The 13,518-nt window shown below is 48.4% G+C and overlaps 1 protein-coding gene across 1 annotated transcript; it reads right to left on the reverse strand.

Moving 5' to 3' along the window:
* Window positions 1-9,608: 9,608 nt before the first annotated feature.
* On the reverse strand, window positions 9,609-12,965 carry LOC139789228 (immediate early response 3-interacting protein 1-like). The gene is made up of 3 exons (XM_071729732.1): window positions 12,845-12,965; window positions 11,351-11,452; window positions 9,609-10,445 (listed from the first exon to the last, which is right to left on the reverse strand). Exons 1-3 carry the CDS (start codon window positions 12,933-12,935, stop codon window positions 10,390-10,392), a joined length of 249 nt encoding a protein of 82 aa, XP_071585833.1. The 5' UTR covers window positions 12,936-12,965; the 3' UTR covers window positions 9,609-10,389.
* Between the last annotated feature and the right edge of the window lie 553 nt (window positions 12,966-13,518).

Here is a 13,518-nt window from a genome sequence, read left to right on the forward strand (position 1 = left end):
CAGGGAGCTCAAAGGCAGCTCAACTGTTGGACCAAGCCCAGAGGAGACCACGAAGATGCTGGGAGGGCTGGAGCAGCTCTGGAGCCAGGCTGAGAGAGTTGGGGTCGTTCAGCCTGGAGAAGAGAAGGCTCCAGGAAGACCTTAGAGCACCTTCCAGTGCCTGAAGGGGCTCCAGGAAAGCTGGAGAGGGACTTTGGACAAGGGCATGGAGGAATGGGATAAGGGGGCATGGTTTCAAATTGAAAGAGGGGAGATTGAAATGAGATATTAGGAGGAAATTCTTTGGTGTGAGGGTGCTGAGCCCCTGTCCCAGGTTTCCCAGAGAAGCTGTGGCTGCTCCATCCCTGGCAGTGTCTCAGGTCAGGTTGGATGGGGCTTGGAGCAACCTGGGCTGATGGGAGGTGTCCCTGCCCATGGCAGGGGTTTGGGAGTAGATGATCTTTCAGGTCCCTTCCAACTCAAAACATTCCATGATTCTGTGTTTCTTATTTATTTCTTTCATCCTTACAGACTGTCCTTATTTTTCAGTAGCCAAAATTTTCTACCCGCATAGCGCATAATAAAGAAAACCAAAAATGGGCTCCCAAATCCCCACCTAGGTACCTGCTTAGGTTTTACACAGACCTGAACGCTCCTGGCTGCCAGCTATGAGGGAGTAGAAGTGTCCCTCTCCCCAGGGAGGACCTCTTGGTTTAGGAGAGCTTGTTCCACATGCAGTGAGCCAAGGACAATGGAAGCAAAGATTAGAAAACCACATCAGTAGGAACTCAGAAGACAAGAGGAATTCACTCATATCCACCCCATTACTTCTGATCAAGGGCTCAGAAGTCAATAGCTCAGGATTAGCCAATCAGTGGCTGTGGGTGTATCAATACTATTATTCATATTTTTAGGCTATTTTAAGATTCCATTCAACATTCAGTGCAATGCCTCTTGCACAGGGGCCCACCCAGAACCACATTAATCCACGCTCTCCTTCCAAACGTATTTTTTCAACTGAACTACTCAAAACTGCTTTGCTTGGCTGGAAAAAAGTGCCTTTGGCTGTAGCAGACAGAACTTCCTTGGGGCCCGGTGCTTCGAAGTCAAGCAGGTGTTCTTGTTGGGGTGCACAAACAGTGCTCCAACCTTGTCGCCTTTAGACTTGGCTAGCCTTGTTCAGTGCTTGTGCTCCGGACTCAGCTAACCTCCTCCTCTGGCTGCTCGAGAGTGAGCTGGGCATGCACTCTGAAGCTCACCTTTTATTGGTTGCCCAATCCTGCTCATGCACAGTTGGGGTAGGCCTTAAATGGGCACAGGTGGGCTTGGCACAAGCTCACGCCTCCCACCTCGTAATTAGCCACACCTGATTGCCTCATTGCCTCATTTCACTACACTTCCCCCCCCCCCCCTTTTTTTTGGGGGGTTTTTTTGTTTTTTTTTTTTTTGGAAAAGAACACAAACAACAAGCAAGAAAAAATATACGATGTCCAAAGGTGCGAGTTCAGCAAGGTTATTCAGTTTGAGCTGCTGGACGATGCGCCGTTGTTGGAAATGGGTGCTGAGTTGTCCGTTGGAGATCCGGTCGCGGCAGGGCGTGTCCATTTACTGGGTACCCAAAGAGGTCCGGAGTCTGTGGAGACACAGCTATAGCCTTTTCCAGTAAACAGTAACGGCCTGGGCCCTACCCATTGACCTGTAGAAGGATCCTTGTAGTTAATTTGTACTTCTGGCATGCGGTTGATTTTTTGGGACGAGTAGTGTAGTAACACGGGAGGTTGTTGGGAATCACGGCTTAGGCTAAGAAAGTTCAATGTAAAAAGCACTTTGCTAAACCGCATCTGTGGGTCCAAATCTTTGCTGTCTTTTTGCTTTTGTAACTATGTCTTCAGGGTGCAATTAGCTCTTTCCACTATCGCCTGGCCTGTGGACGAATGAGGGATCCCTGTAATGTGTTTTACTCCCCGAGTGGCAAGAAACCGCTTGACCTTTCCGCCTATATAAGCAGGCGCATTGTCAGTTTTTACTACTTGGGGGACCCCCATTACAGCAAAGCAATTGGTCAGGTGATGGACCACATGCAAGCCCTTCTCCCCTGTCTGAGCCGTGGCCCAAAGCATGCCTGAAAAGGTATCTATTGATACGTGGACATATTTAAGTCGTCCAAATTCCGGAACGTGGGTAACATCCATTTGCCAGATCTCTCCTGCTTGCAACCCACGTGGGTTGACTCCCACTCCTAGTGCAGGGCCAAAATGTGCGCACTGGGGGCATGCTTTAACAATCCCTTTGGCATCTTCCCACGGAATTGCAAACATGCGCTTCAGCGCCTTGGCATTTTGGTGAAATAGGGAATGACTGTTTTGAGCCTTCCCAAACTGGCTTACAGGACCCTGCATTCCTAGGCTGACCAGGGAGTCAGCCCTTGCCTTTCCTTCTCCTAGGCCTAAAGATGGTTTATGGCTACAGATGTGCAAGATGCAGCACGGTTGTGTGCGATTTTTCAGTACACGCTGTAATGTAAGAAAGAGCTCTAATAGTCGCTGGTTTTGCACTGGCTTAACGAGAGCATCCTCGATACGGTTCGCCACTCCTACAGCATACTGCGAGTCAGAGACGATGTTAAGGGGGACACGTCGCCATTGTGTTAAGGCCCAAATGATAGCCAGTAGTTCCAGAGTTTGCAGATTGTCTTTGTCGGTGCCCGGAATCGAGTGTAGTTTCCGCTGACCCTCCTCCTGCCATACACAGGCGGCCGTTTTTGACCTTTTTCCAGCATCAGTGAACACAGTGATACCAGGCACTGGACGCTCTGAAACAATTGGTCGTTCTATCCAGCAGAACTGGCTAATGGCCTGTAGGTGCCTGTGTTTTGGGCCTCTGTGACGGATGTCTCCAGAATATTTGAACAAGGCAAGTTCCAATGGTGTAGAGCGTTGCAGCAACCAATCAAAATCAATCGTTTTGATAGGAATGCTGATCCAACCCGGCTCTCGACCATCTACTTCAAGGCAACGCTGTCGTCCCTTCCGTATCAGGAGCGCTATGATTTCAGTTCGCTGCCAGATACCTTTTTGAGCCGTGTGGGGTGGGAATAGCCATTCCAAGATAGCTATTGGGTCTGATCCCCGAGAGTTCTGATTACAGCTTCGATCATAGTCATCATAGTGCTGCTTCCTGTTTTCCCTTTGCCAATTGAAGTCCTGTAGTAGCAGTGCGAAAGGGAACAAAGGGTGATTGCATATCCAGATTCCGATGGGTTGAGTGGCATCTTGACGGTCTGCAAAGCCGGTTGCCAGTTTGTGGACGACCCGTTTTAGCGCATTGGTATGCTCATCGGTCCAGTCCACTAGTGCATCTGGTCGCGTGCCCCGCAATAGTGACAGGAAGGGGTGGATATCAACATTGGTGAGACCTATGATGGGTCGAACCCATTGAAGCTCGCCCACTAGCTTCTGGGCGTCATTCAATGCTTTGACCGAGTTGATTACCTCTAGCTTTTGCGGTCTGACCATGGCATGAGTGACTTGCCACCCTAGGTAGCTCCAGGGCGATTGTGACTGTACTTTCTCAGGAGCTACAATTAATCCTTTCGCCTTTAGTCGAGCGGTCAGCATCTGACTAATGTTGTCGGGGAACGGGGCTTCCTGGCAAAGCAACATGTCATCCATAGAATGATAGATCAGGGTGTCCGGCATTTCTTTTCGAATCGGCGAGAGTGCCCAAGCCACATACAACTGGCATATTGTTGGGGAGTTCCTCATCCCTTGGGGGAGCACTACCCATTCGTACCTTTTGGAAGGTTCGCTCTTGTTAATCGATGGGATGGTGAAGGCAAAGCGAACCGTGTCCTCGGGATGTAAGGGAACGGTAAAGAAGCAGTCTTTGAGATCAATTACCAGAAGGTGCCAATCTCTGGGTAACATGGTGAGTAAGGGCAGCCTGGGTTGGAGGGCACCCATCGGCCACATCTGGTTGTTGACCTTACGTAAGTCATGTAACAGCCGCCATTTCCCCGTCTTCTTTGGGACTACAAAAATGGGAGTGTTCCAAGGGCTGACGGATGGCCGAATGTGTCCCGCGTCCAGCTGCTCTTGCACCAGGCGGTTGGCAATTTCTAGCCGCTCTTTAGATAGGGGCCACTGCTCCACCCAGACAGGGATGTCTGTCTTCCACCAAAGCCTGGGGATTGGCGGCACTTTTGCAGTGGCCCTCATTAAAAATGTTGAGGGGGCTGGGTGGGTTCGGGAATGGAGAGAATGGCCCCTAACTGGCTCATGACCTCCCTGCCAACCAACCCTCCAAGTTGTCCTGGTAGCGGCAACACATAGGGTCGTACGGTCACTGCCTGTCCTTCGGGGAACCTCAATTGCACGGGGTTAAGGGCTTGAAGGGGAGTGGAACCACCGCCTATTCCCTGGACAGCATCGAGGGCAGTGATGAGTTTCCAATGACGAGGCCACACATTGTGGTTGATTATTGTAACATCAGCCCTGGTGCCCATCATCATGGAAAGAATCTTGACTTCACTACCAGCAGCCAGTTGTACAATTACAATAGGCCTTGTCTTCATCTGTTGCACTAAGGTGACCAGAGTGCTTCCAGAAGATCCAAAGCCTTGGGTGCCTCGTGCCACGGGAGCGTTCTTCCCTAAGTTAATTTTTGGGAGAAGGACCAGTTGTGCTAACCGAGTGCCTGCTTTGATTATCAGGGGGGGCGTTAATGTGAAACAAGTGATCATGATCTCCCCTGTATAATCCGCATCAATTACTCCTGGGAGCACAACAAGTCCTGCGATGCCAGTAGAAGAACAGCCAATCAGTAAGGCTCCAACCGTACTATTCTCTTGGTACACTGGTCCATATATTCCTGTTGGGATCCGCTGCACTTGGGTTGTCGTCAGAGTAACATCTATTGCTGCTGGGACGTTGAGACCCAGGCTTCCCCTTGTGGCTGGGGCGGGGAGCCGGTGTAACGCATTGGCCCGGCTACTTGTGTCCTGGCGCGGGGGCCCTTCGCGCTGCTCCTCCCGTTTTTTGCAGACATATACGCTGAATTGTTGTGATTGTCCTTTTGGCATCGATCACACCACACTGTGACCGAGCAAGCTCTTCTTGTATGGCCTCTGGCTCCACATCGATAACAAACAGGGGTGAATTTCCTTGATCGATTCCCTCTTCTGTCTAGTTTTTGTGCAACTGCCGCGAGAAGTTTCTGGATGGGTTCCATGGCGGCGGCAAAGGCACTAGCCATACCTTGGCTTTGCTGTGTTTGGGCTGCCCTGGCAGCCACTTCTAGCATTTCTGAGACATCAGCAGTTTTTGGTAGGGTGGAAAACAGCGACTTCATTCTTGGATTTGCATTTTCAAATGCCAATAATTTAAGCACAGACTCTTTTTGCTCTGTTCCTAGATCAGTTTGGGCCATGACAGATTGATGAAGTCGGTCAATAAAGTGCTGAAAAGGCTCATTCATCCCTTGCTTGACAGCGGTAAATGAGGGAAGTGGAGTAGGCTCTGGAACAACATAGAAGGCTTGGCGGGCTAGATGTGCAGCGATGTGGTGGAGTGCAGTTGGGAACTGGAGCTGGATTTGGATGTCCCCATAGCGTCCTGAACCCGTGAGCATCTTGGCGGTTACCCCTAACAATGGATCCCCAGGTGCTCGAGGATGGTTTGCTTCTACCTGGGCCAGGCGCTCCCACTCTTTGGTCCAGATGATTTGCTGGGAGGGGGTGAGCAGGTACTTGGCCAGATTATGACAGTCATGGGGGCTATTAGTATCGGCAGTGAAAAGCCAATCCAGAACGGCCCTACCACTTTCTGTCTTTAGTCCTCCCTCCTTCAAGGTCTTTTTGGCCTGTTGCAGGGTTTTCCAGGTGTGTTGTTCGAATTGAGGTGGCCCGCCATTATTATTAAGTAAAATGGGACAAGCGATGGTGCTAGCTTCCCATTCCCCCTCGAGGATGGCATCACGCACAAAACCAGACCATCTTCCAGGTCGAGGTTTATCAGCACCTTTAATGCCTTGTTTGTTCTGCGGTGCTTGCAGTGGGGTTAAAGCGTCCTCGTCATCATCAGAGAGGGTGGATGGATCCCGGTATTTGTGAAAAGATGACCGTTGTTCCATGTCTTTAACCCTCTTTTCCAAGGACTTCAACACCTGATTTGTTTGATCAAGGAGGGCTTTTATTTTGTCCTCCAGGCCGGCGGGTGCAGCTGGTGGGGTGGCTGGGGTGGCCGCTTCTTTCCCCTTTTCCTTCTCTGGGCCGGGAAGTAGCAGTAGGGGCGGTTTTAGGTAACAACTGGGACCGCTCATCTCGGGGGCGCAGGCTGTCAGTGCCTTCGCGTTCTCCTGTATTTCGTTTTTGTTGCCCGAAGTGGACACTTGTTCCTCTTCCTCCGGCCCGACGTCCGACAGAAAGTCAGCTATGGAATGGTGCACCTTTCCCGACATGCCTTTAATGGCGAGGCCTTTGTCCCCTAATCCCAAGAATGCCTTCCAAGTCCTACCATCCTCAGGAGGAGGAGTAGGTAGCGGAGGTGCTGTGGGGACAACATTAGTCTCTGCTTCTGGCGGGGGTGCCGCGGGAGCAACATTGGTTTTTGGTATAGGCATCGCAATGGTGGTAGCAGCAGTTTTTGCTTCGGCTTTTATTTCTCTTAACGCATTAGTTATTAACCTCCATGTATCTTCTAAGGCAATTTCATGCCTACATTTCTCTTGAGTGTGGAGGTCCCACATTAAGTTGCCGATCTCTTGCCAGAGTTCCCACGCAGCCGATGCAGACGGGGTGGAGGAGAGTTCTTGCTCTTCCGCCCATGTCATTGACTTCTCTGGAAGCTTCTCATTCGCAGGGGCACTCAGTGACAGTCCCATTTTTTCTTTTGGTGAGTCAGCAATAGAGAGAAGGCAGCGATTCTTCTTACCTGACTCGGGCTTCCCGGCTCCGGCTAGCTCTATCCTGGCTCTTCTGGTTCCTTGTTGGTGTTGTGTTGCGCCGAATTGGCTCCCTTTTTCCTGGTCCGTCTGAGCAGGGGCTAGACCGTGGTCTATGCCCGCATTCTCCACCAGATGTAGCAGACGGAACCTTCCTTGGGGCCCGGCACTTCGAAGTCAAGCAGGTGTTCTTGTTGGGGTGCACAAACAGTGCTCCAACCTTGTCGCCTTTAGACTTGGCTAGCCTTGTTCAGTGCTTGTGCTCTGGACTCAGCTAACCTCCTCCTCTGGCTGCTCGAGAGTGAGCTGGGCATGCACTCTGAAGCTCACCTTTTATTGGTTGCCCAATCCTGCTCATGCGCAGTTGGGGTAGGCCTTAATTGGGCACAGGTGGGCTTGGCACAAGCTCACGCCTCCCACCTCCTAATTAGCCACACCTGATTGCCTCATTTCACTACATTTGGCTGTTACTTACCCATATTCTCATCCTCTGTATAAATGGGGAAAAAATTCTCAGGGTTTAGAGGTGCCCATACAGGTACTCTGAACTGCCCTTTCAGGCAAAGAACAGCCAGAGCCTCTGCAAATACCCTACAAACTCTGAATTATATTTTTGTCACTTCTCCTACTTCAGAGAACTCCTAGAGTGTCCCCCAAGATCAGTTTCAGAGAATCATAGACCAGAACCATGAAGTTGTTTTGGTTGGAAAAGACCTTTAAGATCATCAGGTCCAACTGTTCACCCATCACTGCCAAAGCCACCCATGGCCCTCAGCACCACATCTCCACAGCTTTGAAAGCCCTCCAGGGATGGGGACTCCACCCCTGCCCTGGGCAGCCTGGGCCACGCTCTGACAACCCTTTCCAGGGAGAAATCGTTCCCAAGCTCCAATCTAAACCTCCAGGTCAATTCCTCTTGTCCCATCCCTTCTTCCTTGGAAGCAGAGCCCGACCCCCCTTGGCTCCAAACTCCTCTCAGGGGGTTGCAGAGAGCCAGAAGGTCTCCCCTCAGCCTCCTTTGCTCAAGGATCAACACCCCCAGCTCCCTCAGCTGCTCCTGGGCAGACTCCTGCTCCAGACCCTTCCCCAGCTCCATTGCCCTTCTCTGGACACACTCCAACCCCTCAATGTCCTTCTTGTCCTGAGGGGCCCAGAACTGAGCCCAGGATTCCAGGTGCAGCCTCCCCAGTGCCCAGCGCAGGGGGACAATCCCTGCCCTGCTCCTGCTGCCCACACAGTGCTGACACAAGCCAGGATGCTGGTGGCCTTTTGGCCACTTGGGCACCCATGGGCTCATATTCAGCCAGCTTTAAACCAGCACCCTTAGGTCCCCCCCTTGGTGACAGCAGAAGTGCTCAAAGCCACACAAGGAGATGGTGTCAGTGTAATTACTCCCTTGGTGCTTCTCTCTACCCTCCTTCCTTCTCCTCCTCCTGTTTTGCTTCCTACCCTTTTGCCCTCATCCCTGCTCATTCCCCGGGAGACCTCATCTTCAGCTGCTGCCTCACTTTGAATCCCTCCTTTGTGTCTGCCAGGTAAAACACATCCCAGTTTTGCCTCAAATGTAAGATTCCTGCTGCACAGAACCACTGCTCCTTTGTACTGCATCTGCCTAAAGTAGTTTTGGAACAGAAATCTCTACCACTGCTTTTATAACAAACATTTTACAAAAAAAGGCCTGTTCACATTCCATGTTTTATCTCCTTCCTCATCCGTGCTGTCAGGCTTCCATGCAAGATATATCCATGAAAATAACTGATCCAGGCTGCTCCCTTGTCACCTCTGCATTACACAAAGATTATTTTTAAGGAATTCTTTTACAATGGATCTACTTTGGAATTTTAAAGCTAACAGGATCCTATTCTGCCTTTGGCTCATGTTCCCATGGCTCGTTAGGTTTGCTACATAAACCAAAATGCAGCTCCTTAGCAGAGAGATGGTACTCACAGGTGCCACAGGGATGGAAAAGTATTTCATGTAGGAACAATAACTGTTACCTGGAACAGGATGAAGCCGAGTTCTGGGATGCTCCCACTGCACCCAGGTATAGAGCAAGTTACAAAAGAGAGTGCTTAACTTAGAAATGCAAAATTTATTTACAAGTTTTCACTAAAAAAAAAAAAAAAAAAAAAAAAAGGAAATAACATCAAACTCTCCTCCTGGATACACATTACTCTGCTAAGCACTGCAACTGACAATCATTAAGTCCATTTACACATTTTACAGATTTATTTTTGTATGCAACAGCGTATGCTTTAGTCATTAAGACATCAGAAGAAGAGATGATAAACTAAGCTGTTTTCAAGTAATGTAAGGGCCAGGCTTCCTTTGGCCTTCCCCACTTTAAAACAGAAGCTAAAATACTTAAGCAGAGGAACAGACATAAGACTTTACTTAATTTTCTTGAAGGGTACATGAGCATCAGCCTCCTGCAATTCAGACTTGGTACATAACATCAGACCTAACCCAGAAAGTCTTAATTGAGCCAAGATTAATTAGCAATATGCTCTGAGACAGAACTGCCAGACCATGCCCAGTTTCAAATTCAGAAGCTTTTAATTCAACACAGGGAGATGGAAGGCAGATGAAACAGCAGTAACAGAAGAGGCTGCAAATTCACTGTTTTTTTAACAAAGATTTCCCCTCCCACACTACCCAAGCTCAGAGTACAACACACTGATCACCACACAGAAGTTTAACATGTATTTTAATATAATAATCCTTGACAGAACAGTGACAAATGCTAATTACTAATATTACCTGCTAGTCTACATTAACAGAGTCAACCAGGTTTAGGTACAGCTTTTTCAGATTTTGCATAGCAATTCCACCTATTTTCAATTCTCTTCACCATCAGAGTGACACATTCTTGAAAAAGTCCATTAAACACCAAGAGAAAAATCCTGGTCTCAATCAAACCAGGAACAACCAACTTCCAATGTGAACTGAGTCAGGACTCAACCCAGTTAGTTTTATCTCCTTCAATATCCCAACTGTACTTCAATAATTTTTTAACATGTTTGCAGAGCCTAATTTGACTTCTCTTAAACTGTACTGCAGTAGCATTTGAAATTAAAAACAAAAACCATCACTGTTTTCCCTTAATTTCAAAAGAAACTGGGAAGTGTACTGAAGGAAATTCATCCCTGAGTAACGAGACATTTAGAAACTGCATCCTGCTGACAAAAACTGCAATGTGTTATGAGGCAGCTGACAGTATTTAACAGGCAGCAACAGAACTGCTCACAGTCCAACACGTTCTTGCGTTGTTGCATTGATCCCAGTATCTTGTTTAATGAGACTGCAAGTGAGCATGAGGAAATGGGATAAATAGAAATAGTGTCTTTATTGTTTTATCTTGAATTTGTCAATTTTGACAGCTAAATCGTGCTGGATCCCAGAAAACTCAAGAGCAGTGATGGTCAGCAATGTGCATCTTTGGATGTCCACCAGATTTGGCTCAGGGTCTCTTCACCCAAACAACAGGAGGAGAATGACTGTAACTGAGTTCACTGCTATTAATGGCACTGTGGAGAAAGAAGAGTAACGGTGAAATGCTTCTTTTCCATATCACAGGGCAGCAGAGTTTTGTACTATTTTTTAAGGAGTGGAATCTACTGAAATTAAAAAAAAAAACACAAGACACTTCATTTTCTTATGCAAAAATCAGGATTAGTGGAAGGAGCCAGGATCAAAGCCTAGGATACTAAAAATGAGTAGCAAGCAAGAGCATAAGTATTTTTCTGTCACCCATCATGTTTTAACTTTAACCTAATTTTCTCCAAATGAACCCAAAGTCAGCTTCTATCCTTGGGTTTGCTGTGTTTTAGAATGAATGTACCAGTTTTAATTCTGCAGTGGGCAAGAGAGGTAACATTTGTTACTTCCTCATTATCATCACCTATAGAAGAAATTTTATAGTGAAGAAAATTATCAGTAATTTATAATTTTAAGTCTGTCTTTCCCTCCCCCCTATCCTTTGAGGCACGTAAGGCTGACGTACCTTTAAGAACCCCAGGAATTACATTTCCCTCACCAGGTACACCCCATAAAATTGAATTTAGCCAAGGTGAAGCTACTTGCACACTCCAACTGATCACTGAGCTTCCCCCCAGCTCCCAAACTCGGAGGACAGACAAGACCTAGCAGCAGAACCACAACTTGGGAGTCAGGGAATGTTTTACACTTTGCATCAAACTTAGGGCAGCTTAGCTGGGACCTGGGCCCTCCTCCACAGGCGTGAAGGAAGGAGAGAGTGGAGATGAGGAGAAGAAATCACAGCTGTTTGGTCAAAGGAAAAGAGTCAAAAGGCTGATGGCACTTCATTAAAGTAACAAATTAAACTTCATTAGTTTAACAGTTTAAACAAAAGTTTAAAGTTATTTAAACAAAAGTTTAAACAAGCTGTTTAAACAAAAGATTGTCACCACACCTCTCATGACAGTCCGTACAGACCGGATGAGGTTCGTTAGCTGTGCTTTAATTCGAGGTTCCTCTCCAAATCCTCCGATCCCTTGATCACTTCCCCAGCCAACTGTGTCACATAAAAACAGTCAGAAATGTTAGGAAAACCAAAAAAAACCATGCAACAAATGCTATCGGCAATATTGTCACTAAATCCCTCCAGGGATGGGGACTCCACCCCTTCCCTGGGCAGCCTGGGCCAGGCCCTGACAACCCTTTCCAGGGAGAAATTGTTCCCAAGCTCCAATCTAAACCTCCCCTGGCACAGCTTGAGGCTCTTTCCTCATGTCACAGAATCGTTCTGGTTGGAAAAGATATTTAAGATCAGTGAGTTTAACCAGAACTAACATCAGAAAGACAAACTACACACTGACTCACTTTATGTCACAGTCAGATTTTAAAGCAATATAACTGAGGCAGAACACCTGGACCTAGTGACAGGACCAGGGACTTTTTGAGTCTTGCTGGTCACAGCCCTGACCTGTTTGGGGATGGGTGGAGCAGGGAAGGGAGTGGCTGTTGGTATTCCAAACTGGACTGTGCAACTTCTAAGTTTCTCTTCTCCAGGGACAACTTTAAAGGGATTATTTTTTTCCCCTTCCTTATCTCCCTCACTCTGCTGGGGGCAGGAGATGAGTCCTCTCCCTTACCAGCTTCTGCTTCCCACTTGGATGAACTTGGGAGTTATTCCCCTCTCCTGAGTCTAAAGTGGCTTATTAACCCATCCTGGTTTTCTCCAAATCTCCCTTTTCCTCCAGCTGCTTGCTCATCGAGGAAGCAAAAGACAACCCCAAACCAAATTCCTCACAGTGAATCCTACTGGGATAACCATCAGCACTCCAGCCAAAAATTCCAAGCTCAGCATGACCTCGAGATGTCAGGACTCCCTGGATGAGGATATTGGGTAACCTCAGACGATGGGTCAATTTTTTTTTTTTTTTTTTTTTTTTTTTTTTTTTTTTTTTTTTCCCTGGGGCATTGGAGCTCTTTGTGTCGGTGTCTTTTCTGTGTTTTGTGGGGTTTTGTCTTCTTTTAATGGCCGAGGATGCCCGACCTGGGGGATCACCCTTCAGCACCGCAGAAATGCCGGTGTAAAAGCTGAGAAACCTCAGTGAGAAAAAGGCACAAGACGAAAGAAATCACCTCAAGCTGTGACAACACGGCCCAAAATGGAGAGGAAACAGGGGGGCGGGGGAAAAAAAGAAAAAAAAAAAGGAGGAATTACGGAATGAAACCACACAGGGAGAAAACCTGACTTCCAGCCTAAAAACATCAAAGCAATTCTTTGATATTCTACCCACCAACCCCCCCCTGTTACCTTCCCGCTACAGCGTCCCGGGGCGGTTCCTTCCCTTCACCAGGCCCCCCCCGAGCCGGCCTGTGAGGGGAGGAAGCGGCAGGGCCAGGGCCGGGTCTGCCCCAGGATTTCCTTTCTCCCCCCCTTCACCGATCCGTCTCATACCGTGGCGGAGGAACCGCTCCTCGTGTAAGACAGCGATGGCATTGATGATGAGGAGGGCTGCCTGAAGCAGAGAGTACAGAGAGAACGCCATTGCCCCACGCCGCCATAAGACCACAGGGCGGGAGCGGGACGTGGCGAGCGACGGGGGAGGGGAGGAGGAGAACCCCGCCCCCTCCCCCCCTCCCTGCGGGGTTCTTCCCTCAGGAGAAGAGGGAGGTTTTCTTTCCCCTCTTTCCTCAGGACAAAAAGGACATTAAGGTGTTGGAGTGTGTCCAGAGAAGGGCAACGGAGCCGGGAAAGGGTCTGGAGCAGAAGTCTGCCCAGGAGCAGCTGAGGGACCTGGGGGTGTTGATCCTTGAGCAAAGGAGGCTGAGGGGAGACCTTCTGGCTGTCTGCAACCCCCTGAGAGGAGGTTGGAGCCAGGGGGGATCGGGCTCTGCTTCCAAGGAACAAGGGATGGGACAAGAGGAATTGACCTGGAGGTTTAGATTGGAGCTTGGGAACAATTTCTCCCTGGAAAGTGTAAAAAATAGAGGTTTAAAATTGTAATTTATTGTTTTGTTGAGTGTATCTTTCAATTTAATAATGGTTGCCTAGGCTGTTTGTTGAAATAGCATGTTATATCCTGTTATCTTAAAGTGTATGTTTAAGCGTACTTATAAGGAAGAAAAGTC

The sequence above is a fragment of the Heliangelus exortis genome, chromosome W (genome assembly GCF_036169615.1).
Source record: "Heliangelus exortis chromosome W, bHelExo1.hap1, whole genome shotgun sequence".
NCBI classification, from domain to species: Eukaryota; Metazoa; Chordata; class Aves; order Apodiformes; family Trochilidae; genus Heliangelus; species Heliangelus exortis.